At 43.9% G+C, this 25,000-nt stretch overlaps 1 protein-coding gene across 6 annotated transcripts in view; it reads right to left on the reverse strand.

Moving 5' to 3' along the window:
• The window catches only part of LOC135220686 (vesicle-associated membrane protein 7-like), a 158,837-nt gene that overhangs the window by 116,862 nt on the left and 16,975 nt on the right, over positions 1–25,000 (reverse strand). The window contains exons 1-2 of one of the 6 annotated variants that reach the window (XM_064258065.1): positions 22,557–22,666; positions 11,125–11,165 (exon numbers count right to left, since the gene is read on the reverse strand). The exons of 2 other annotated variants lie outside the window; for them this stretch is intronic. Coding sequence is in view for 1 of the 4 variants with exons in the window: in XM_064258067.1 (XP_064114137.1) it covers positions 22,557–22,718 (162 nt within the window). In the remaining 3 variants the exon portion in view is untranslated. Of the gene's footprint in view, positions 1–11,124; positions 11,166–22,556; positions 22,748–25,000 lie in introns of those variants that run through there. 3 more of the 6 variants (XM_064258066.1, XM_064258067.1, XM_064258063.1) reach the window with 3 other exon arrangements.

Below are 25,000 nucleotides of genomic sequence, written 5' to 3' on the forward strand. Positions count from 1 at the left end.
GTTCTCTTGCTGATGTAGGCCAATGCCGTTGTGTTGTCGGAGTTGACCTGTACCACCTTGTTCCGGACTACGCTCTCTAATTCCTTGAGAGCTAGGAAAACTGCAGTCAATTCTTTCAGATTGATGTGGAACTTTACTTGCTCCTTGTTCCAGAAGCCCGAGACTTCTAACTTCCCCAGTGTTGCTCCCCAGGCCCGAGTCCGAGGCGTCGGAAAACAACACTAGGTCTGGGTTCCTCTGCTCTAGGAGAGGCCTTCCTGGAGCTTGACGGGATCGTTCCACCACTGTAGATAGTGTTTCATGTCGTTCGAAACAGGAATACACATTGACTCTAGTGTCTTCTTCTTGTCCCAATGCTGATTTAGATGAAACTGCAGAGGGCGTAGGTTCAGTCTTCCAAGGAGACAAACGTGTTCTAGCGAGGAAAAGGTCCCCAGCAGACTCATCCACTCCCTCGCAGAGCACTTCTGTTTCTTTAGGAAGTTTCTTATTTTCTCTAAAGCTTGTTCCGTTCTCAATGTGGACGGAAAAGCCCGAAAAACCTGACTCTGAATCCTCATCCCCAAGTACAAGATTTCCTGGGATGGGATCAGTTGGATTTCTGGTGGTTTATCAGAAGGCCTAGGTCTTCTGATAATCGAATTGTTTTCTGAAGATTCTCCAGACAGTTGGCGTAGGAATGGGCTCTGAGGAGCCAATCGTCCAGATACAATGAGGCTCTGATGCGTTCTTGTGTAGCATTGCTGCTACGTTGCTCATAAGTTTGTGAAAATTTGAGGTGCGGTATTTAGACCGAAACAAAGAGCTCGGAATTGAAATGTTTCTGTCTTGTAAACAAATCTTAGGTACTTTGGAGTTTGGGTGGATCGGGACGTGAAAATAAGCATCCTGGAGATCCAACGAAACCATCCAGTCGTCTCGTCTGACTGCAGCAAGAACTGATTTCGTTGTCTCCATAGTGAATTTTGTTTTTTCTTCACGAAAAAATTCAGGGAACTCACGTCCCAAATCGGTCTCCATCCGCCCGAGTTCTTGGGGACCAGGAATAATCGATTGTAAAACCCCGGAGATTCCAGGTTCTGAACTCTTTCTATTGCTTCCTTCTGAATTAGCATAGAAACCTCTTGTTGTATCGCTAGTCTTGGACTCCTCTCTGTACTTGGCTGACAGATCGATCGGTCTTTCTGCTAAGGGGGGTTTTTTCCAGAAAAGTGGGATCTTGTAAGCCTTCTTTGAGAAGCTGAATAGACCCAAGGATCTGCTCCCTTTTTCTCCCATGTTTGCCAGAAATTTTTGAGTCTGGCTCCTACCACTGTCTGAAGAAGAACTTTGTCAGACTTTATTACTTCCTCCTCTGAAGCCTCTTTTCTTGGAGTTTTTGTAATAGGTCTTGCATTCCCTCTCCTGAGGGATCTACCTCGAAAGGGCCGAGAAATACGTGGTAGAGGAGTGGTTTCTTTAAGTTTCTGTCCTGCAAAACTTGACGGAACAACTCTCCTTGCTGCTTTAGTCATCAGATCTTGTGTCGCTTTTTGAGTCAGAGCTGAGGATAACTTCTTTTACCAAACTATGCGGAAAAAGATGAGTCGAAAAGGGGAGCGAAAAGCATTTCCCTTCTCTGAGTGAGCGTTTACTCCACTCGAAAGAAAAGAACAAAATTGGGCCCTTTTTCTTCAAGATTCCAGCTGAGAAAAGGGCTGCTAGCTCGTTCAACCCGTCTCGAAGCGCTTTGTCAATGCATGACATAAGGTGAACGAGTTCTTCCGTTTTGGTAGACTTCAAGTTTTCAATTTTCTTTCCCAACGAACCCAGAGTCCAGTCTAGGAAGTTAAAGACTTCGAAGGCTCTAAAAATCCCTTTGAGGAGGTGGTCCATTTCAGGAGGAAGACCAAAACACTTTCGTCTTCCCCATGGCCGTCCGACGAGAAGAGTCCACAAGACTAGAGAAGTCCCCATGGGAAGAAGCTGGAACTCCCAAACCTAGGACTTCTCAGTGTCGTACCAGATGCTGGATCTGGAAGCTAATCTGGCCGGAGGAAATGAGAAAGCTGTTTTTTCCCTGGTCTGTTTCTTAGAGTCCATCCATTCCTTCATAATTTCAAGGCTCTTTTCGACGATGCGCGATAATACCATCTTCGTAAAGTCGGATTCTTTAGAAGCCTTCCCTAAAGTGAACTCTGAAGGTGGAGAACGAGGGGCAGCTGGCACAAAACTTTCTGGAAAAAGTTCCGCAAAAACTTTCATAAGCCTTTTAAGATCTGCTGAAGGTTGTAGATCTGTTTGATATTCTTCCTCGGAAACGACTTGCATCTGATCAAAGGAGAATGGGGGATGTCTTCATTCTTTCTTCTGATTGAGACACAACTGATGTAGCGATGTCATGTTGCGTTTTTGCATCCTGCTGTCCAGTTTCTTGATGCCTGGAGTCTTGTCGTCCAGTACCTTGATGCCTGGTGTCCTGGCGTCCTGTCTCATGACGATTTTCGTCTGGCTCGTCTTGCTTCAAGACGTTTTTCGTCCTGGCGTCTTGCTTCAAGACGTTTTCGTCCTTGCGTCTTGCTTCAAGACGTTTTTCGTCCTGGCGTCTTGCTTCAAGACGTTTTTTTTCGTCCTGGTGTCTTCCTTCAAGACTTCTTTCGTCCTGGCGTCTTGCTTCAAGACGCTTATCGTCCTGCTGTCTTGCTTCAAGATGTTTTTTTCATCCTGGCGTCTTGCTTTAAAACGTTTTTCGTCCTGGCGCTTTAACAGTAAGAGTAGCAGGTTGATATGACTGCATAAGAGAGGAGAGTTTCTGCTTAAAATCTTGCAGTACGGAAAAAACTGTGGAGCTTCTTGCTGCTGGGAACAGACTAGAGAAGTTGCAAAGTCAATCTCTCTCTCTTCATTCTGTTCGTCTTGAGATGAAAGGCCTGAAGAACGCCAATCCGAAGGAGGAGCAGGAGCATGCATGAAGGCATCCAATCGTCCGATGCTTCCTTTACTCCTATCAAAGACGACGGCCGCCTGTGCGGTATCTTACGTCTCATATTGGTAGGAGAGCAAACATCGGAGACGAAAGAGAAGCGAACAGGAGTTGTAGCACGCACCGAAAGTCTCCCTTCGTCCGATCCTTCCTTACTTCCTGCCAAAGACGACGGACCGCTTGTGCGACATCATGCGTCTTGATTTGGCAGGAGAGCAAGCATCGGAATCGAAAGAGAAACGATCCGGAGTTGCAGTTTGCACCGAAGGTTTCCCCGTTTCCAATATTTCCTTGCCTCCTACCAAAGACGATGGTCGCCTGTGCGACGTCTTCGTCTTAATTTGGTAGGAGAGTCAAATATCGGAACCTGAGGAAGCGCTCGGGGCTGCTCCAATGACTACATCCTGGACGCTCTTGACGTATATCGTCCTGGCGTCCAGTATCAAGACGCTCGGCGTCCTGGGATTTCCTTTTAATGGGTCTGGATTTAGAAGTCTGACGCCAGCCCCGTCTGGGTACTGCGTCGTCAGAAGACGAAGAAAACACTTTAACCTCGCCTTTTCTATAGCGAGGGTGAGCGTCCTGGGGATCGTCTACAGGTACGCTCGAGGGGACGACCGCTCGGGAGCTAAAACCTCTCGCCTCCCTTCGTCGGTCGACTTTCCTTCTCACAGGGGTTGGTGAGCTTGGAAGAGGTCTAGGACTAGGAGCACGACAAGTCCGAGCGGCCGCACCCTCCACTGCACTTGCACTAATTTCACTATTCACTTTAATAATACTCTCATATTAGACATAATTTATCCCTGTCTTGTGCCAGGGATTCTACCCGTTGACCAAGGGCTTGAATGGCCGTCATCATGTCCTGTAATGATGGACTTTTTACCTGTTTTCTGGAAACTGGATTTGGTAATGATACAACAGGAGGAGGATCAATAGGATTATCGAGGGATAGAGAACTATCTATTCCTTGACTGTCTATGGAGGAGCGAGACAAGGTCTTCTTCGCTCTCCTTATCCTATCCTTCTCTAATTTACGCACATCGCGGTAATATTCAATCCATTCAGTCTCAGGCAAGCCTACACATTCATCACATCTATCACCTATCTCACAAAACTTTTCCTCTGCATTTACTACAAATAGAATGAGGATCTAAAGACGATTTAGCAAGTCTAGTCTTGCAACCTTTCACACACATTCTCAAACTTGAAGCAGAATCAGACATGATGAGAAATCAAAAAGAGAGATCAAAAACAAGCAAAGGTCAAACCAACAATATCGAAACGAAATCAAAATCCAATCAAGCGAAAGAAAGCCAAAGCCAAGTGTACTTCACCAAATAATACTGCAAAAGACACGGGCTATAACGAGCGAGTTCCAACGATGTCACCGTAGCGGCGGCAGGGAAGATCTGAGGAATAGTTTGGTATGGTGCTACGTACCTGGTAGAGGGCGCACAGGTGGTGCACCTGACTACCCAATCGGCGATTGCCGCGAGTTTTGAAATTCTGCCGTGAGGTCAGGGACGTAAGCATATATATAACTACCAGGTGAGTTAGATGTTTGAAATTGTGGGGTGCGCTTGTGCGCTAGCATTCAAAATGTATGCCCAACCCCTAACATTTGTGTATATTTTTATTCATAACCAGCACTTAAACCATAATTATATGTGTAACAGATAATAAAGTGTTATTATATTCATGTTATAACAGCAATAGATGTAGTAATAATAATAACTAATAATAATAATAATAATAATAATAATAATAATAATAATATTATTAAAAAATGAAATTTTCATTATTAAAATGAAGTTTTATTGTATACTTACCGAACAATTATAGAGCCGTGATTTCCACGAGCGGCAGGATACTAAATTCAAATTTAGCGCGTCGTGGCGTCGCCAACACTGGTGGTGATGACGTCATCTCCCTCCACTCGCGGGAGAACCAGGTACAACTGCCCAGGTGAATCCAATTCTTTCTGCCCGTCCGTCCACCTAAGGGGGAGGGAGGGTGGGTATAATCATAATTGTTCGGTAAGTATACAATAAAAAACTTCATTTTTAAATAATGAAAATTTCATTTTTATTGTAGTGTCTTACCGAACAATTATAGAGCTGATTACACATTTATGGGAGGTGGGATTCAGTGGACCCCACCAGTATTTTTTAAATGGTTACATTTATTGCAATACCAGTAAACACTCAAGGTGTCTGTTGTACCTTACCTTGTAAGAGAGCTACAGCAGACTGTTACTGCCTCTGGTCGGTGCTCTTCTTACTATTGTAGAGGAATTGGAATTTGACCAAAGTTAGCCTCTACAGGAGTGGAATCCTTCCGTAGTTCAAGCGAGTCAAGCTGACTGACGGAGGATAGTAACAACAAAGATTGCCCTTGCCCTGGGCTAAGACCAGAAATTCAATCATACAAAACATTTGTCACCAACACAGATTTAAAAACATATATACCACCCAACCATTGTAAAATCTGACCTAACAGACTGGTGAGTATCCCAGGTACTCAGTACCCCCAGCTTACTTGAACTCGACAACCTATTCAAGGTGAAAAGTTAGCATAGAGGTGACGACCCTCCCTGTGCCGTTTCTCCCAACACCATGCCAGAAACCGCCACCGGACCTAACGTTTTACAAATTTCTCGAAAACCGTTTCTATCTCTTTGAGATAATGACTCGCAAAAACCGAATTCGATCTCCAGAACGTGCTCTGAAGAATCGAAGCTAAAGATAAATTCTTTCTGAATGCTAAAGAAGTCGCCACTGCTCTAACCTCGTGAGCTTTAACTCTCAGAACGGAAAGATTGTCGTTCTCGGACTGCGAGTGAGCTTCCCTGATAAGCTCTCTAATAAAGAACGATATAGCATTCTTAGAAAGAGGACGAGAGGGATTTTGAACCGAGGTCCAGAGCTTAGAAGATTGTCCTCTAATACCCTTAGTGGAAACAGATACTGCTTAATAGCCCTGACTGGACATAAGAGCCTTTCCTCCTCCTCATGTCCAACCAAATCAGATAAGTTCCTTACCACAAAACTCCTCGGCCAAGGATTAGAAGGATTCTCATTTTTGGCTAGAAAGGTCAAAGATACCGAAAATACAGCATTGCCTTGAGAGAAACCGACTCTTTTGTCTATAGCGTGCAATTCGCTGACACGCTTAGCAGAAGCTAGTGCAATAAGAAGAGTGCCTTCTTAGTCAAGTTCCTGAGTGAAGCCGACTTCAAAGGCTCAAACGGTTGGCCCCATGTGAGGAAACTTAAGCAACCGAACATCTAAGTTCCAAGCCACCCTGTATCTTGCGGGAGCTTAGTGGTTTCGAAAGACCTAATGAGGTCCGACAGATCTGAATTGGAGGAAATATCCAAACCTCGATGTCGAAAAACCGAAGAGAGCATGGCTCTATATCCTCTGATCGTAACGAAGGAGCCAGTTTCTTAGAGTTTCCTAAGAAATAGAAGAAAATCTGCTATTTCTGTTAAAGAGGTCGCAGAAGTAGAGACTTTAGCACTTCTACACCACTCTCTGAAGATTCTCCACTTCCCTTGATAGAGTTTGTTAGAAGACTCTCTCCTACAACGAGCGATAGCTTCTGCAGCTCTTCTTGAAAATCCTTTCGCTCTGACAAGATTCCCGGACAGTCTGAACCCTGTCAGAGCTAGAGCGGACAAGTTTGGTGGAACCTCTTGAAGTGAGGTTGTTTGAGAAGCCACTTCTCTGGAGGAAGAAGTCTGGGGAAGTCTACTAACAACTGGAGAAGGTCCGGGAACCACTCTTTCCTGGGCCAAAAGGGAGCGATTAACGTTAGCGTTACATTGCTGTGCGACATGAACTTGTTCAGCACCTCTCTTATTAGACCGAAACGGAGGGAATGCATAAGCTTCCAGACCCGACCAATCCAACAGCATTGCGTCCACCGACCAAGCTAGAGGATCTGGGACTGGCGAACAAAAAGAGAGGAAGACGGTTGTTCCTTGATGTCGCGAACAGGTCTATTGACGGTCGTCCCCAAAGGCGCCAAAGTTTCTGACAAAATCTTGTTGTCCAAAGTCCACTCCAGAGGTAACACTTTGCTGTTGACGACTTAACTCGTCCCGCCAGGACGTTCATCTTTACCGGAACAAATCTCGGGACTAGCTGAACCTCGCTTCGTTGACCACAGGAGGAGATCCTTGGCTACTTCGTACAGAGAGAAAGACTGATTCCCCCCTGTTTCCGCACGTACGAGAGAGCCGTGGAGTTGTCGGAATGCACTGCCACTACTCGACCTTCTACTAAGCTCCGAAACTGTCTGAGCCCCAAGAAAATTGCTAACAGTTCCTTTACATTTATGTGGAACGGTTCTTCTCCTTCTCCGACCAAGCTCCTGAAGTCCATTGATTTCCAGTAGGGCTCCCAAACCTGTGTTCGATGCGTCGGAAAAGAACTGTAGGTTCGGGAGGATGGGTCGTAAATCTAACCCTTCTTCCAACCTTGCTCGAGAGAGCCACCACCTTTGGTCCTCTTTTATTTGATCTGTGACAGGAAAGGTAATCGAGTCTGGTTGTGTCTTCATGCACCAAGAGGCTCTCAGGAAAAACTGCAGAGGTCTCATGTGCAGTCTTCCCAACTTCACAAATTTCTCCACTGACGTCAATTTGCCAGGAGCCTCCCATCCACTGATTGGCAGAAACTTACCTTTTTGTCCAAGAACTCCTGAACTGTCTCCAGACAGCCTTGAACCTCTTCGGGGACAGAAAAGCCCGAAAAAACTTGAGCATTCAGAATCATCCCCAAATAAAGGATGCTCTGAGATGGAACCAACTGGACTTCTGTTTGTTGACCAGATTCCTAAACTTTTCTGGGCAAGATCCAGAGTTGTTTTCCAGGTCCTTCATGCACCGACTCTCTGATTCCGACCGGAGAAGCCAATCGTCCAGATAGAGGGAGATTCTTACTCCTAATATGTGCAGCCAGCTTCCTATCGGGGATAGAACCCTGGTGAAAACTTGAGGAGCGGTCGCTAGTCCGAAGCAAAGCGACCCGAAACTGAAACACCTTGCCTTCGAACATGAACCTCAGGTACTTCCGAGATTCGCGATGTATCGGAATGTGAAAATAAGCGTCTTGCATGTCCAGAGAGACCATCCAATCCCCCTGTCTGATGGACTCCAGAACCGACCGAGTGGTCTCCATATGAAATTTTGTTTTCTGGACATGCAAGTTCAGGGCGCTCACATCCAAAACCGGCCTCCAGCCCCTGATGACTTGGGAACTACAAAAAGGCGATTGTAAAAGCCTGGAGGAAAATCCCCTTCTATCTGTTCTATCGCTTCTTTGAGAACAAGCGCTTACTTCTGCGGCTAGCGCCAGAAATTTGTCTGAGCCCGGAGAGTATGCCTGGAATGGAATTGGCACAGGTGAGAGCGAGGGAGGTGAAACAACGAGACGGAATACGATAGCCGAACTTGAGTACTTGCACTACCCAGGCTTCTGCTCCTCTGTTTTCCCATTCCTCCCAAAACAGCGCCAGCCTGGCTCCCACTGGTGCATGAAGAACCGAGCTTTCATTTGGAATTTGGTTTGTTAACCTTGGCCGAGGCCTTAGACTGAGGTCGCAAATTCGACTTCGGCCGAAAGAAGCGCTTGTTTTTCTTCTATCCCTCGAAAAGGAGCTTGGGTCAGAGGAGAAACCGAAGGAACAGTCTCCACAGGAGCTTTAGGTCTCTTAGTAGACTGTGCCAGTAAATCCGAAGTAGATTTCTTATCTAGCGCAGACGAAATTGACAACACTACATCGTCTGGAAAGAGGTTATCTTTCACAAAAGGAGCAAACAAGAGAGCAGACTTCTGTTGGGACGTAACCCTTTTAGAAGCAAAGGAGCACCAAAAGTTGCCTTTTCTTAAGGGTACCAAAGGCGATGAGCGAAGCTAACTCATCACATCCATCCCTAATGGATTTGTCCGCACAGGACAGAACACCAATCCAATCCTCCGCTAACTCCTGAGAAAAAGAGAAGGACAGTCTTCGATCTTGGCCGCTAAAGCGCCAATAGTCCAATCAAGGAAGCTAAAGACTTCCAAAAGTTTAAATTGATTCTTACAACGTGGTCCAACTCAGGCGCTGTAAAGAAAACTTTCGCTGCGGCGAAAGCAGATCTTCTAGAGGAGTCGATTAAACTGGAGAAGTCTCCCTGGGAGGAGGCAGAAACTCCCAGAGAAGGAGCTTCCCCAGTTACATAAAACCTATACCTCTTACGAAAGCAACTTAGAGGGAGGGTAAGCAAAAAGAGAGCCTTCCCTAAGTCTTCTTTTCATAGACATCCATTTCTCGTCTCTTTCAACGAATGTCTAACCGCTTTAGATAGAACAAGTTTTGGGAGGAGAGGGTCTGAAGTTTTCCTCCTCATCAAAAAAATCGAAGTTGGGGAGCGCGGGGCGCTTTCTCAAAATAATCTGGATAAGATACCAGAAGAAATCTAAGGAGACGTGAATAACGAGAGGTGATGTGAATCCTCCTCCTCTACTTCTTCTTCATTCTCCGATACCGCCGAAGAAAGTACGACGGAAACTACAACCGGATCGAAGGTTTCGAACCACCCTTGGACTCATTCATCCAGTTGGTTAACATCTCTAACTGCTTGCGCAAAGGCGCCAGAGACGAATCAAAAACAGTTAACGTAGGCTTGGAAGAGCCTAAATGTTCAGCAGGAGGCGGAAAAACTACTTGCGCCTCGCTCGGAGTCCGCCGAAATTCGAGGCGAAACAGGCGCATCAGGCGTTAACAGACGAAAAAGCGCCTAAAGAAACACCCTTAGAACTGCTAGCTACAGCGCTAAAACCACAATCTCTACTAGTAGATGGAGCCGAAAAAGGCACAGATTGAGGCGACGAACGAGCCGCTAATGGCCGCGGCGCAACCCTACTCTCAGGCTCCTTATACCGCTTGACTGGAGGAGGCGAAGAATCGGCACCTGAACGCCTCTTTAAGAGCGCGCGAAACTGGGCGAATCTCGCCAAGAGCGCCGCGCGACCGGAGACGAATCGCTTGAATCATTCGAAAGGCGTCTGACCGCCACACCTTTCTAACGCTTAACCGAGCCCTGTGAGGCGCAACAGGCTCAACAATAGAGGCGCCTGTCTGTGGGCAAATCCCGATCGACTCCCTTGGACTTCCGGTATGTCTCTCCCCGGTGCGGGGTAGCTGGACAGTGACCTTTGTCTAGGAGACGTGTCAGGACAGACAGACGCACCCTCAACATACACTCTTACCTGAAGCCGCTTTCTCCAAAAACGTCTTAACTGAATTACCAAGTTGCAAAACCGTATTCGCTAGTACCGAAAATTTCTGATCTAACCTCGATTCCAGACTGGCAATGGTGTCGGAAGAAACTACACGGGAAGCCGGAGAAGCGGGATTAGTAGGAGGAATAGGAGGTGTAGTTAAAGGAGACATAACAATTTGAGGAGAAACAGAAGGAACAGAAGCATCGCAAAAGACGAAGCGGAGCTAAGTCTACTTTCCCTAAGCGCTGCTTTTCTAATTCTGTCTTTAGCTAATTTCTCCGAGTATGAACTAAAAAACTTCCATTGAGAATCAGTCCAATCACTACACTCGTTACATGTTCGATCTGCTGAACAACCAAACCTGTCCCCTACACTTAACACATTTAGTGTGAGAATCATATTTCTAACTTGGATAATATAGTTTTTTACATCCTGAGATGCAAAACCTAACTCCCGACGGACTAGAATCCGACATGGCAACGCTAAATAAAAAAGCAAAATAACAAAAACAACGCCAAAAAAGAGTAACTTCACCAATTCCGAAGATCAATTCCACAAGAAAAAAAAACGAGAAGCAAAGTCATCCAACCGCACCGACCACCGATGTTCACCGGACGCCGGCAGGAAAAGAATTGGATTCACCTGGGCAGTTGTACCTGGTTTTCTCCGCGAGTGGAGGGAGATGACGTCATCACCACCCGTGTTGGCGACGCCGACGCGCTAAATTTGAATTTAGTCTCCTGCCGCTCGTGGAAATCACGGCTCTATAATTGTTCGGTAAGACACTACAATAAAAATATAAAAATATCAATAAAAATGGTCAATACAGTAATATTGGTTAATAATATCGATAATAATAATAATGATAATAAAATGTGTACTCACCATGAAAATACTTTCGTGGTATAACAATCGTGGATGTTATACTGATGATGATGATGATGATGATAATAATAATAATATTATAATAAGTAATAATAATAACAATAGGAGAATTGATAATAATATTATTAATGATATGTAAAAGCAAATAATAATGATAATACAGAAAATATTAGTAATAATGATGTTGACCATGATAACATTCTATCATCATAATGTTTAGCCATTAAAATAATCATCACCAATATCATAATAATAATCAAACACAAAAAAACTATAGGAAAATAATAACTTACTGCACTCACTACTACTTCTCTAAGAAAAGAAAAGCAAATATTTTAATCTGTACTCACCATGAAACTACTGTACAACCGCTAAAGAACTTGAAAATAAGGGAAGGTGGGGAGGGTGGGGGACTAATTGTCATAATCTAGATTGTAAACTGTGCGGTGATTGGCCGACACTTACGGGCGCCTTATGGGAAAAAATGCTGATTGGCTTAGAACTGACTACCTGCTTAGTTGACGTGCGCTCTCATTGGCTCACTCTTGAGCTGCGAACGTGCTTCCTTGTGGGTTCTAACTGAGCTCTTACGAGAATGTAACCTCCGCGCGACACTACGTTCCATTCATGTAGACAAATCGATAATTCCTACTACTCAAGTAGGGATTTTGACGTTTTTGAAACTCCTGAATAGCACACCACTTGTACCCATAGACGCTGGGGCACTTTCATCACAACAATCATAAATACCGACTTCCAACCACTACTTATTCAAGGGAACGACGATTTTTAGTAGAAGAAGAAATAGCATGCACTAGATAATTATTTAAATAAATAGTTAAACGGCAGTATAAGGTCATGAATTGCATAAATATTTTTACATTCATGATTATTAATATGAAAATATCGTTGTTGAAAAAGTAACTAGATTCCTGACTCAAATATCAACAGTTTTGCTTGTGAACATGTACCTACCGGCGTTCTTTGGCGCTCCTTCAATTGTTTTATCAGTGGTTGCCAATTGGTATGTGTTTACCCTCCAAACTGGGTATAAAACTTACACCATACTTGGGAAATATGAGAAATTAGCGTATCTATTTGTAGTATATATACATATTACAGCAATTTTATCATTACTGCATTACTATGACAACTAGAAAATTTTTTTTTTTCATGGAAACAGTTTGTAAATGCATCGGCAATATGTGTGAGCTCCACTGGATTGGCAACAAGGAGTCATTTTAACCGTCTGCTTGTAAGGACTTCAGAAATATTTGTAATTTTTCGGGGTTAATTTGTTGCAAAAAGGGGATAACAACATGAATTAAATAAACATTTTGAAGTAACAAAGTAAAGTAAAGTTAAACTAAATAATGAGTAAAGTAAACAATTAAGGGAATAAAGCTTTTGACCTCATATACCGTGTACTCGTGTGCTGCCCATAACTGTGTTTGTGGAGTGAGTGCTTAGGAACCAGGAACTGCAGCATGGTTCAAGTGCAATTTGGATGAATTAAGACAAAATGTGTATAATTACAGTCAAATAAGCACTGTGGAGTTTCAGTTGTGATGGCATGAGGATAAAACCACCGATTACAAGGTAAAGATGAATTTCAGTTCAAACCATGAACCCGGGACAATAAAAAGTTTCATTCTTTCACTAATATAGGCAAAAAAAATGTTGTTTTATTGTGCTGATTACAAGTGCAATCCTGTGTAAGATCAATAAACGTTACATATATACGCTAAACATTGTTCAAAATGAGTGCTGGGAAAGATGGTGGACTGTCTGTGGTTACGAATGGCAAGTCAAGGTGTTGCCGCCATATTGGATTTCAAACTGCCTTGAAAATGATATTGTTATTTTACAATAAAGTTTTGTACATACTTACCTGGCAGACATATACTTAGCTTACGTCTCTGACGTCACGACAGAATTCAAAACTCGCGGCTAACGCGACAGGTAGGTCAGGTGATCTACCTTACCCGCCGCTGGGAGGCGGGTGTAAGAACCATCATACCTTTGCTTGCCAGATTTTTTTCTCTCTTATACCTGTCTGCCTGACAGGGGAGGCTGGGGGCGGGCCATCAATCGTATATGTCTGCCAGGTAAGTATGTACAAAACTTTATTGTAAAAAATAACAATAGCATTTTTGTACAATGAACTTTCCTGTCAGACATATACTTAGCTGATTGACACCCTTGGTGGAGGGGTACAAGACAGAAAATAACAAAGAAAAGGTAAACACACTGTTGTAGGATAAACATAACCTTGGTTCTTACCTGTTTAGGCTGAAGACTTCATAGATACTGTCTATTAGTCTGCATAGCCATAAGAGCTACAGCGAGGGCGTGACCTACAGCTGAAAAGACTCTTTGGGTCTACTAATGGGACTTGATATCCGCTTACTTAGTAGAATCCAAGTCGGATCATGTCAATGGGGGTTCGCCCTCTTCTATGACAGAACCTGTCCACTACCAACGCAGGGAGCTTCAAACCAAATCCGATCACCTAACCAATGGTTATTAGCATTACGAAACGAAAAAAGATGCCTACCTGCATCATTTTTTCATACAACCATATGAACTCAATTACCAAAAAAAAAAAACAAGGGGAAAAAACTACTAAAGGATATGTTCGAGCTCCCTGCCCCAGAAACCCGAATCCGCCGATACGTACGTGGCCTTAACGCGAAGCACTCGTCATACGTAATACTGACGTCTTTTAGGTAGTGGTTGGCGAATACTGAATTACATCTCCAGAATGTAGTTTTCATCAGATTCTGAAGAGACATATTCTTCTTAAAGGCCAACCGGAAGTTGCTATTGCTCTCACTTCATGAGCCTTGACTTTTAAGAGCTTGAAATGTTCTTCATCACAAGATCTATGTGCTTCTTTCACACACTTCTAATGAGAAAGACAGCGCATTTTTCGACAATGGTCTGCTGGGTCCTTTACAGAGCACATAGTCTGTCCTCAATGCCCTTAAGGGTTTTCTTCTTCTGAAGGTAGTATTTTAAACTCCTAACAGGGCAAAGCGTTCTTTCAGGTTCCTCCCCTACTAGGGCAGACAAACCACGAACCTCAAAGCTCCTTGGCCAAGGATTTGAGGGTTCTCATTTTTTGCTAAAAAATGAAGGAAGGAAGGAAACAAACCACGGAATCTCCTTTGAAACCTACCCTTCCTTCTAGGGCATGAATCTCACTAACCCTTTTAGCAGATGCTAAAGCCAGATGAAAGAGAGCTTTCCTCATGAGATCTTTGAAGGAGGCTAAATGTGGTGGTTCAAACCTAGCGGACCTCAGGAAGCGAAGAACCACATCCAGATTCCAACTTGGAACTTCGTTCGAAGTTTTCTTGGAAGATTCAAAAGATCTTAATAGGTCATGAAGATCTTTGTCATTCGAAAGATCTAAATTCCTATGTCTGAACACCGCAGCCAGCCATGCTACGGTATCCTTTGATAGTAGATACTGCCAAACCGCATTTTTCTCTGAGGAAAACTAGGAAATCTGCTATCTGAGTCACAGAGGTACTGGAAGAGGAAAACTTCTTGTTCCTGCACCAACGGCGAAAGACGTCCCACTTCGACTGGTAGACTTTAAGGGTCGAAGGTCTTCTAGCTGAGGCGATAGCCTTAGCAGCTTTTGTCGAAAACCCCTTCGCTCTGACAAGACTTTTGACAGTCGAAAGCCAGTCAGATTGAGAGCGGGGAGGTTTCTGTGATACCTGTCGAAGTGGGGTTGTTTGAGCAAATCTTGTCTTTGTGGAAGTGCTCTTGGAAAGTCCACCAACCATTCCAGTACCTCTGTGAACCAATCTTGGGCGGGCCAGAAACGGAGCTACTAGCGTCATTCTTGTCCTCTCCGAGATAGACAAATTTCTTGAGGGTTTGTCCTAGTACTTTTGAAGGGGGAAAAGGCGTAGACCCTTCTAACCCTGTTCCAATCTTAGGAGAAACGCACTCCACTGAAACTGCTCCTGGGTCTGAGATCGGGAGCAATAAAGTTCGATTCTTGCGTTCTTTGCTGTTGCAAAGAGATCGATGTGAGGTCTGCCCCATCTTCTCCACAGGTCTTGGCATACTTCTGAGTGGAGTGGGTCCACTAGGAAGGCAGGAGTGATTCTTCCTGCTCAGGAGATCGGTGGCCCTGACGTTCCTTTCTCCCTGTACGAATCTGGTGAGAAGACTGATTTTCCTCGTTTGAGACCACAGCAGAAGATCCCTTGCTGTTTCGTACAGGGAGAAGGAGTGCGTCCCCCCCTGTTTCTTGATGTACGCCAAGGCTGTTGTGTTGTCCGAATTGACCTGCACTACTGCATTCCGACGTGGGGTTCGAAGGCTTTCAATGCCATCCAGACTGCCATCAACTCTTTCTTGTTGATGTGCAGACACCTGATCCCCCTTCCAGGTGCCTGACACTTCTCTTGTCCCGGTGTCGCTCCCCAACCTGCCTCCGATGCGTCGGAAAACAAAACACATGGCTGGGGTTCGGCATGTAGAGAGACATTCCTTCCACAAATCGAAGTGGGTCGTTCCACCACCGAAGGTCTCTCTTGATTCCTCTTGAGATCTTGAAGAGACTCCAGATCTAGGGAGAGACGCCTCCAGTTCTGGTATAGGAAGAACTGTAGAGGCCTGAGATGCAACCTTCCTAGAGAAACGAATTGCTCCAGCGAGGAGAGTGTCCCCAGCAGACTCATCCACTCCCTCGTTGTGCATGCATCTTTCTCTAGGAAGGTCGTTATTTTCTCGTAGCAACGAGCTATCCTCTCTGGCGACGGAAAAGCCGAAAAGCCAGAGAAGCTATCCGAATCCCCAGATAGATCCTCTCTTGACTGGGGATTAATTGAGACTTCTGGAAGTTCACCAGAAGTCCCAGCGAACTTGCCAATGTAAGGGTCTTTTGAAGGTCCTCCAGACATCTTTCTTGAGACTCTGCTCTGATTAGCCAGTCGTCGAGATAAAGCGACACCCTCACTCCCTCCAAATGTAGCCACTGCGCACGTTCTTGCATTAACCCCAACCCCGTGAAACTTGGGGTGCAGTTGATAGGCCGAAGCACAAGGCCTTGAATTGGAAGATGTTTCCTCCCATCATGAATCGTAGATACTTCCGTGAAGAAGGATGGATCGGCACATGAAAGTAGCGTCCTGAAGGTCTATAGACACCACCAGTCCCTGGACGAAGAGCGCTAACACTGATGAAGTGTCTCCATGGCGAAACTTCCTCTTTTCCACAAAGACGTTCAGGGCGCTTACATCCAACACCGGTCTCCATCCTCCTGAGTTCTTCGGAACTAGGAACAGTCTGTTGTAAAAGCCCGCAGAGCGGGGATCTTTCACTAGTTCTATAGCCTCCTTCTCTAGCATGAGATCTACTGCTAGAGAAAGGGTTTTGATTCATGATGGGGTCCTTGTACTTGGCTACCAACTCCCTCGGAGTTGTCGTCAATGGTGGTCTTGACGAGAAGGGAATGAGGTATCCTTTTCTGACAATCGATAGGGACCAATTGTCCGCCCTTTGTGGGTCCCAGACGTCGGCAAATTTCAGTAGTCTGGCACCCACTGATGTCTGGAGTCCTTGACCGCTATTTCTTCCCTCTGACTGACTTCGAGAAGGTTTTTACCTCTCTTAAAAAGATCTAGTCCCTCTGGTTGCAGAACCTCTGACAGCGGGTCCTCCTCGAAAGGGCTCCTGTCTCAGAGGAGTCTCTTTCTTGGTCTTGGGTTGGAAGACAGAGCGAGTTTCCTGGCCGCCTGGGCTAACATGTCCTGAGTAGCCTTAGCTGAAAGGGCACTCGATACATCTTGGATAATTTTCTTGGGGAACAGAAGAGGAGAGAGTTGAGCATACAGAGCGATGCCCTTTGTGCATGAGACACTGCCTTCGTGAGAAACGAACAGTAGACCGACCTTTTCTTAAGCACTCCAGCTCCAAACAGTGAGGAGACTTCACTCGATCCGTCTCTCACTGCTTTATCCATGCAGTGAGTACACAGTTAAGATCTTCAGGAGACAGAGCATCTGGGGTCTTGGTCTTATTAGCCAGCACACCTAAAGACCAATCAAGGAAGTTGAAAACTTCCAGGACTCGGAACATTCCCTTCAGTAAGTGGTCAAGTTCGTTCATTCCCCACGTAGTCTTGGCGGACAAGAGGGCGGAACGACGAGCAGCATCCACTAATGAAGAGAAGTCCGAGTCCGCAGACGAAGGGAGAGCGAGGCCTAAAGGTTCTCCCGATTCGTACCAGAATCCCAATCTGCCGGTCAGTTTAGACGGAGGGAAAGAAAAAACCGTCTTCCCTTTCTCTTCCAACTTCGAAAGGAGCCATTCTCCAAAACCTCTCAGCGCCTTCTTCATGGAAACAGTAGGTTCATCTAACACAAGACGAAACCTTCGACGTCTTCGAAGTGGAGTATAACGAAAGAGGAGAAGGGGAGCCACAGGAGAAAGAATATCTCCAAACTCTTGGCAGGAGTAACTCTGTAAGTTTCTTATAGGAGGAAACTGAGGCGTCTTTTGTTCCTTCTTCTTCTGAGGGGTCCTGTTCCTCCTGAGCCGAAGAGCCTTCCTGATCCTTAGAGGCGCGACTATTCTTAAAGGAGTCTCTAGAGGCAGATAGACGTATACGTCTTGGAGACAATGCTTCAGGCAAGTGTCTACTTGCAACATCCTTCTTGTCTGGAGGAGTGCGTTTCCCAGATCCTTGAAGCCTAATAGGAGTCAGGCGGCAGTCAGTGCAGAGCGCCTGTATGAAGAAGAAAAGAAATTCTATCAGGCTCTGGCGCCTATCCAAAGGAGAGCGGCTACCAGGCGAACTGCGCCTGTCATACGAAAGCGCCTACCAGGCTCTTGGCGCCTGAAACCGAGGCGAGAGAATCTCTGGCGACGAGCGCCTACTAGGTGAGCGCCTACCAGGGGAGAAGCGCCTGCTAGGCTCTCGGCGCCTGACTCGAGGCGAGTAAAAGTCAGGAGAAGAGCGCCTGCCAGGCGAAACGCGCCTAACAAGCTCTTGACGCCTGTCCAGCGAAAAGCGCCTGTCCGATTTAGGGAGCTTGTCAGCCGGAGAGTGGAGGCGAGACGAGGAGCGGCTACGAGGGTGAGTAGTGCCTACTAGGCTCTTGGCGCCCGTCAAGGGGAGCGATCCTGTCTCGAGAAGAGCGTCTGTAGGTGGTGAGGATCTCTACGCGCAGTTTGCTCCTTGTCTGAAGGAGAAACTTGTCTGTCAGCGAATGTCGCTTATACGCAGATTTGATCTTGTCCGAAGCAGAGAGCCTCCTGCGAGAATCCGAACGAACCAGTTGAGCGCGCCTCTTCCGTCGAAAAGCGAGAGTCAGGACGAGGGAGCTTGGACTTCTTTACAGGAAGCGAGACGTCCTTCCTGCGACCGAGAAGACCCGTAAAGGAGAGCCACAGAGCCGAAATCTGCGCCTGAAGGTTAGCCAACACCCTTGCAGGAGAACTCACCAACTCGTGAACAGGAGAACGATGCTCGATCTCCGCTAAGTGAACGATACTCCTGAGATCTCTTTCGCTTCTTCTCTTCCACCTCAGGCTCTTCCGAAAAAAACTTCAGGGCTGGAAAGGGCGGGCGCAGGAGCATTCCAGGCTCTCTTCGAAGGGCGCGAGGCTTCCGAAGAGCTCCATCCTCTTTTAGGAGAAGGCGAAGGCGACGACGAGAGACCTGCACAAAATGGCGCAAAATTTCTCTCTTGGAGTGATCAAGGTACCTGCCTGGATTGATCAACAGGAACTACCGAGGGGACGCCTGACCGTTGGGATGCTCCCATAACCTTCCTGCTGCTTTCGACTTTCCTCCTCCACTGGGATGGGAGTCTGGAAGAGGTCTAGGCCTGGAAGCATTAGGGCGCGATCAGACGCACCCTCCACTGCACTGGGTTCACTGCACAATCACTATTGGAATCACTCTTACCTTCTAGTTTGCTTGATTTTCCTCCCTCCATACTGCGAATGGTGGCTTCATTGAAGCCACTTCCGAAGGCGTATCTTCGGCTTCGGTGCAGGGGAGCAGGAGCTGAAAACTGCAAAGGAGCTACTTCTAAAATAGGATTATCTACATCAACTGCTAATACGAGATCTACTACTGCTCCTGGAAGAAGCTTTCCCTAACTTTATCCTTTTTCAAGCTTCATCAAGTAGGAAGACAAAGACTTCCATTCATCCTCATTCAGCTTTTCACATTCATTAACAAGGGGTTATTAAAGGTGCATTCATTCCCTCTACACTTCAAACATACCGTGTGAGGGTCTACCGAAGCTTTCGGTAGCCTCACCTTACAATCAGTCATACAACAAAACTCTAAACATAGCAGTTTTTCTTAGTATCAACATCAGACATCATGAATCCAAGAAAAATCCAAAGCAAAAGTCCAATAACTGTTCCACAAATCGCGAAAGCCAGGCCAAAAGATCGGGTACTTCACCAAAAGTCCGTAGAACAATAAACCAGGGCGAAAACGAGAAAAAGAATCCACCTGTCAAGATGGTTACCGACAACGGGTGTGGTCGACACCGACGACAGAAAAAATCTGGCAAGAAAGGTATGATGGTTCTTCCACACCCGCCTCCCAGCGGCGGGTAAGGTAGATCACCTGACCTACCTGTCGCGTTAGCCGCGAGTTTTGAATTCTGTCGTGACGTCAGAGACGTAAGCTAAGTATATGTCTGACAGGAAAGTTCATGTACAAAAACATATTTTACGAAGAGCTCACATGCTTATTTTAGTTCGTATGTCGCTTTCACATATCACATTATGTTGACAAAACTTCAATCTTTTGAATGGTATGCTTAAAAATGTAATTGTATTCTTGTTTCACTAATTAAATATTGAGTGAATAAGGGCGAGCCACACGATAACAATGGATCGACTGCGGTTGTTTACCCTATATATATTAATTTTCAGAGGGTGGAAGCAAGTGGCCCCATTGCCCCTACGTGCAGGCATCAATGTTTTATAGAATTGAACACTAACTGCTTTAGAGCAAGAACCCTTTCAGGAAGAGGCTCAGCCTATGGGCCATTTGTAAGAATCCAAACAAGCTAAGAAGACGTGTCTAACCTTGGTATTTATGACATTACTTTGTACTTTGGAAGAAAAATCTTATTTCAAGAGGAAAGTAGAGGTCTCGAGGTGTTGCTTCCACAACCGATGAGTCATGACCAGTGTCCATTTCCGGTGTCAGGACGTGTTAAATAAAGTTTTCTGGAAGGTGGGTCAACGAGCGGGGAAGACTGGCCCTGGTAGTCCACTCGGTTGCTTCCCATACCTAGGCTAATAGAGACAGCCAATCCCACCAGCCAACAATTTGGGGCACCACAAAGGGAAGAGGGTTTTAGTGTGGGAAAACACAAAGAGTGGAAAACAAGGACATTAATCCCACTCATAGGTAACCTAGTTCTTAATGCTATTTAGAATTGGTTAAGTTTAGTAGGTAGGGTAAACAACTGACTGGACTGGCCAACTCACCGACCACCGCGTTTTTGGCATCCCTCCGAAAAAGTACTTTAACACGTACTAACACCGGAGATGGTCAACAGTCATGAGTTGGTGGTGATAGTTGGAGCTCAAGACCTCTACTCTCCTTTCCAAGTAAGTATTTTTTTCTCCAAAGTTAGAAAATTAAGGCTATATTTTAAGATTTAACAGATGTAATGAAAAGTTGTTGGCCAACGCAGTGCACTACCCCATGACCGCTTTCAAAATTTTTTTACTTACAATTAAAAATGTTAGAGAAGATTGACGTCATCTCGATGTTTGGGGAGTTGCTTGTGTCAACAAACTTCCCATTTCCTGTGTTAAACTCCACACACCACTTGTACCCATAGACGCTGGGACACTTTCATCACAACAATCGTAAACACGACTTCCAACCACTACTTATCCAAGGGAACTACGGAATTCTTTGCGGCGTTTTGCGCTCTTCAATTGTTTATCAATGTAGTATAAGACTTACACAAAACCGGGAAATAAGTGAAAATTAGCGTATCTATTTGTAGTACATATAAATATTACAGCAATTTTATCATTACTGCATTACTATGACAAACTAGAATTCATGGAAACAGTTTGTAAATGCATCGGCGTGTGTGTGAAGCTCCACTAGATTGGCAACGATGAGTCATTTTTCGTCGTGTCATCTGCTCGTAAGTACATCAGAAATATTTGTAAATTTTTCGGGGTGATTTGGTTGCAAAAAAAGGATATAGACATGAATTAAATAAACATTTTAGAAGTAACAAAGTAAAGTCAAACTAAATAATGAGTAAAGTAAACAATTAAAAGGGAATAAGCTTGCACCTCATAACAGTTGTAGTTTGTCTGCTGCCCGTAACCGTTGTTTGTGGAGTGAGTGCTTAGGAACCACGAACAGCAACATGGTTCAAGTGCAATTTGGAGGGAATTAAGACCAAAATGTGTATAATTAAAATCAAATAAGCACATGTGGAGTTTCAGTTGTGATGGCAGTAAGGATAAAAACCACTGATTACAATGGTAAAAATGAATTTCAGTTCAAACCATGACCTTGGGAATAAAAGTTTCATACTTTCACTAATATAGGCAACAAAAAATGTTGTTTTATTGTGTGATTAAAACTGCAATCTTGAGTAAGAAGATCAATAAACATACATAGGCTATATAAGCTAACATTGTTCAAATGAGTGCTGGGAAGGTTAGGAAAGATGGTGGATTGTCTATGGTTTAGAACGGACAGTCACACGATTGCCGCCATATTGGATTTCAAAAACTGCCTTGAAAACTATTTACAATGAGCATTAAGTACATGCTTATTTTAGTTCGTATGGGGCTTTCATATATCACATCATGTTGATGAAACTTCAACCTTTTGAATGGTATGCTTAAAGATGTAATTGTTTCTTGTTTTACCAGTTAGTATATATCGAGTGAATAAGGCCTGGCCCACGCGATGACGATGGATTGTCTGCGGTTGGTTACCCTATAGGTAGATAGTTTTCAAACTAAGTAATTACTAACATGCACTAAGGTAAAGACCTCATCCCTTAGGTTAGGTTAGTTATGGTTAGTTAGGTCATTTTCTAAAGAAAAGAACATCAGAAACTTTCAAAAGTACCACATTAAAGATTACGAAAATATAGCTCTAGTAGATGAATCCAAAGTATACAAATAGGTAGGTAGTAGGTTTAAAGTAAACTTTTACCTCAAATACCTAACTTATTCTAGCTTCTGAGAAATGTATAGGTACTAGCTATATGTAACTGTAGAGAAAGCGACTACCTAATAGGTAACACTTGGGGGCTGAAATAATAGACGGACTAGGCTAATAGGTTACAGGCTAGCTAAACTAGCTACCTAGCAGCACCTTCGTCTCAAGTTAGCTAATAGGTAGGTACCTTAATCCTAGTACTGTTTACTGTAAGCGCACTTACTTCAGTAATGCTACAGCCTGTCCAAACTACTGAAATGAGAGCACGGAAATACACAGCCCCGTCAAAAGACACAAACACTTGTTGACGACCATGACCGAGCTTCTGTTTGACTGTTTCATTAAGAGAAACGTGGTTGGTTAACTTAGGAAGTTTTAAGGCCATTGGGGGGAAGGGGTGATATGGGGGCTTTTGTTTACAAACAGACTCCCTAGATCGCGTGTTTCGGATACTAGTGTGTGATATGGATTCATTTCTTTTTTTATAAACCCTTTATAAATTCCCTTTTCTTGTCCCACTAAAGTATATTATAGATGATTAATACAAAGACCTGTTATATTTCAAATAAAAAGAAAGTTCTTATATCCTATACTTTTCTCCTATAACCGATGAAGGGAATCGATGACAGGTGTTTTTAAACAGAACACTTACACTACAACAAGAATTTATACTTCGGTTATGGTTCTCACTTCATAAATTTCTGTTACTGTGTACATTATAACGTCATATTCGTACACTGCTGAAGTAGGGGGTATTATAGTTTGTTGCACTGTAACAGGATTGTAATTTTTCAAGGTCTAACCTTGGTATTTTTAGCTCGCATATGAACATAACTGTGTTATGAATCCGGTGCAAAAGATCGCATCTCCTTTGGTATAAAGCAGAGTTGAAATTATTAATTTTAAATCATAGCGAACGAAAAGTAAACTGATATTCGTCTTTTGACTCAATATCAGTTTAATTTTATTCACCGAATAGTCTGTGAGGAATTCCTCTCACAACGATTTTATTTTCTAATGTTTTGTGCATTCACTTGTTTCCATGCTATTTGTCTTTTATTATAGTATTAGTGTCTGTCTCATAAGAAATTATTGATTGATTTTCACTGCGTATTGCCGTCTGTCAGGTAATCGACAGACAGGAACTATGTTACTGTATTTGTATTCATGTGAAAACCAAATATATTCGCATGCCCATATATTTTGTAAAGATATGTACGTCTACATTGCATGACATAATAAGGGTGAAAGAACCACATCAATTCAAGAATGACATCTTATTAACATTATTTTATCTGATTTTGATATGTTCTAGTACGTAGTATCTGTGGTGCGGTTAGCACCGCAAAGGATGGTTTTACACAAAGACGAAGTCTTTTGACATAAACGTCAGTAGGCGTTTTAGTAACGAAGTATAGGTTACATATTTTAGTTATGATAATTCATTTGTCTTTATATATGTGAAATTGTTCTTGGTGAATGTATTGCGCATATTACGTATAGTAAGAGTTGGTGTCACTGGGTCTTGTTTGTGCCTCTCGCCAGAGAAGCCATTAGGAGAGGTCAAGAGATCGGAGGGGAAAGAGGGGTAGTAGTTCGGCCCTCTGGTCGCTCCTTTGCGTGCCCCTCTGTGGGTGTGTATGCGTATGTGCGTAGTACACTGTATGGGCGTGATATCGCCCAAAATTGTATTGACACACACCACCAATTAATTCACTACATTTAATAAATATGTTGAAGTTGCACACTATTATATTTGGAATTTATTTTTGACAACGAACTTGATAATTATTGTAGAGTTTTTTTATGTTCATGAAAACCTTGTACGTCAGTTCTACATTCGTGGTAATTGAATAACTTGTCTCTTTTCCCCAACAAAACCCGAATGCAGGACGGAACGAACAGCTTCTTGGCTCAACTTTTGAGGTGAGCTGTTATCTAGTGTTGTGTAGTGATGTGTGTGTGGATTTAGAAAGGGCGATTGCCCTGAATCTTTTAATTTTGTCGTAATTTGTTTCATTTGAGTGCCATTGATTTACAATTCCCCTTGAGTGATTAATTTCATTTGTCACTTATGTGTTGTTACTCTTTGATAATTTGTTTAACTTTTAGTTATTACTTAAACGCCGACTGGACGTATTTACGACGACATACAAAAGTTTTTTTTAAAAAATTCGCGGAAAAATACTTTTAGGCCTACCAGCCGAAAACTCTTGAATCACGCGCCTTTTCCTTGGGGGGGGATGCTGGGAGTTCACGGATCAAAGTGTTGTTTTTGTTTTACAATCGTTACGCAGCGCGCAAGCGCGAATTTCTTTCTTGCCGCACTAAAAGTATCTGTGACACATCTCGGAAATTATTTCGTCACTTTGACATAATTTTTGTACCATTTTAATTAGCCGTTACAATGAAGTATTATATATGAAAATGTGCGCATTTTTATGAAAAATACAATAAAAAAATACTCATGATTGTAGCTTTTATCAGTTTTGAGATATTTTCATATAAATAACGATAAGTGCCAAAAATTTCAACCTTCGGTCAACTTTGACTCTATCGAAATGGTCGAAAAACGCAATTGTAAGCTAAAACTCTAATATTTTAGTAATATTCAATCATTTAACTTAATTTTGCAACTAATTGGAAGTCTCTAGCACAATATTTCGA

This window comes from Macrobrachium nipponense, chromosome 2 (assembly GCF_015104395.2).
Source record: "Macrobrachium nipponense isolate FS-2020 chromosome 2, ASM1510439v2, whole genome shotgun sequence".
NCBI lineage: Eukaryota > Metazoa > Arthropoda > Malacostraca > Decapoda > Palaemonidae > Macrobrachium > Macrobrachium nipponense.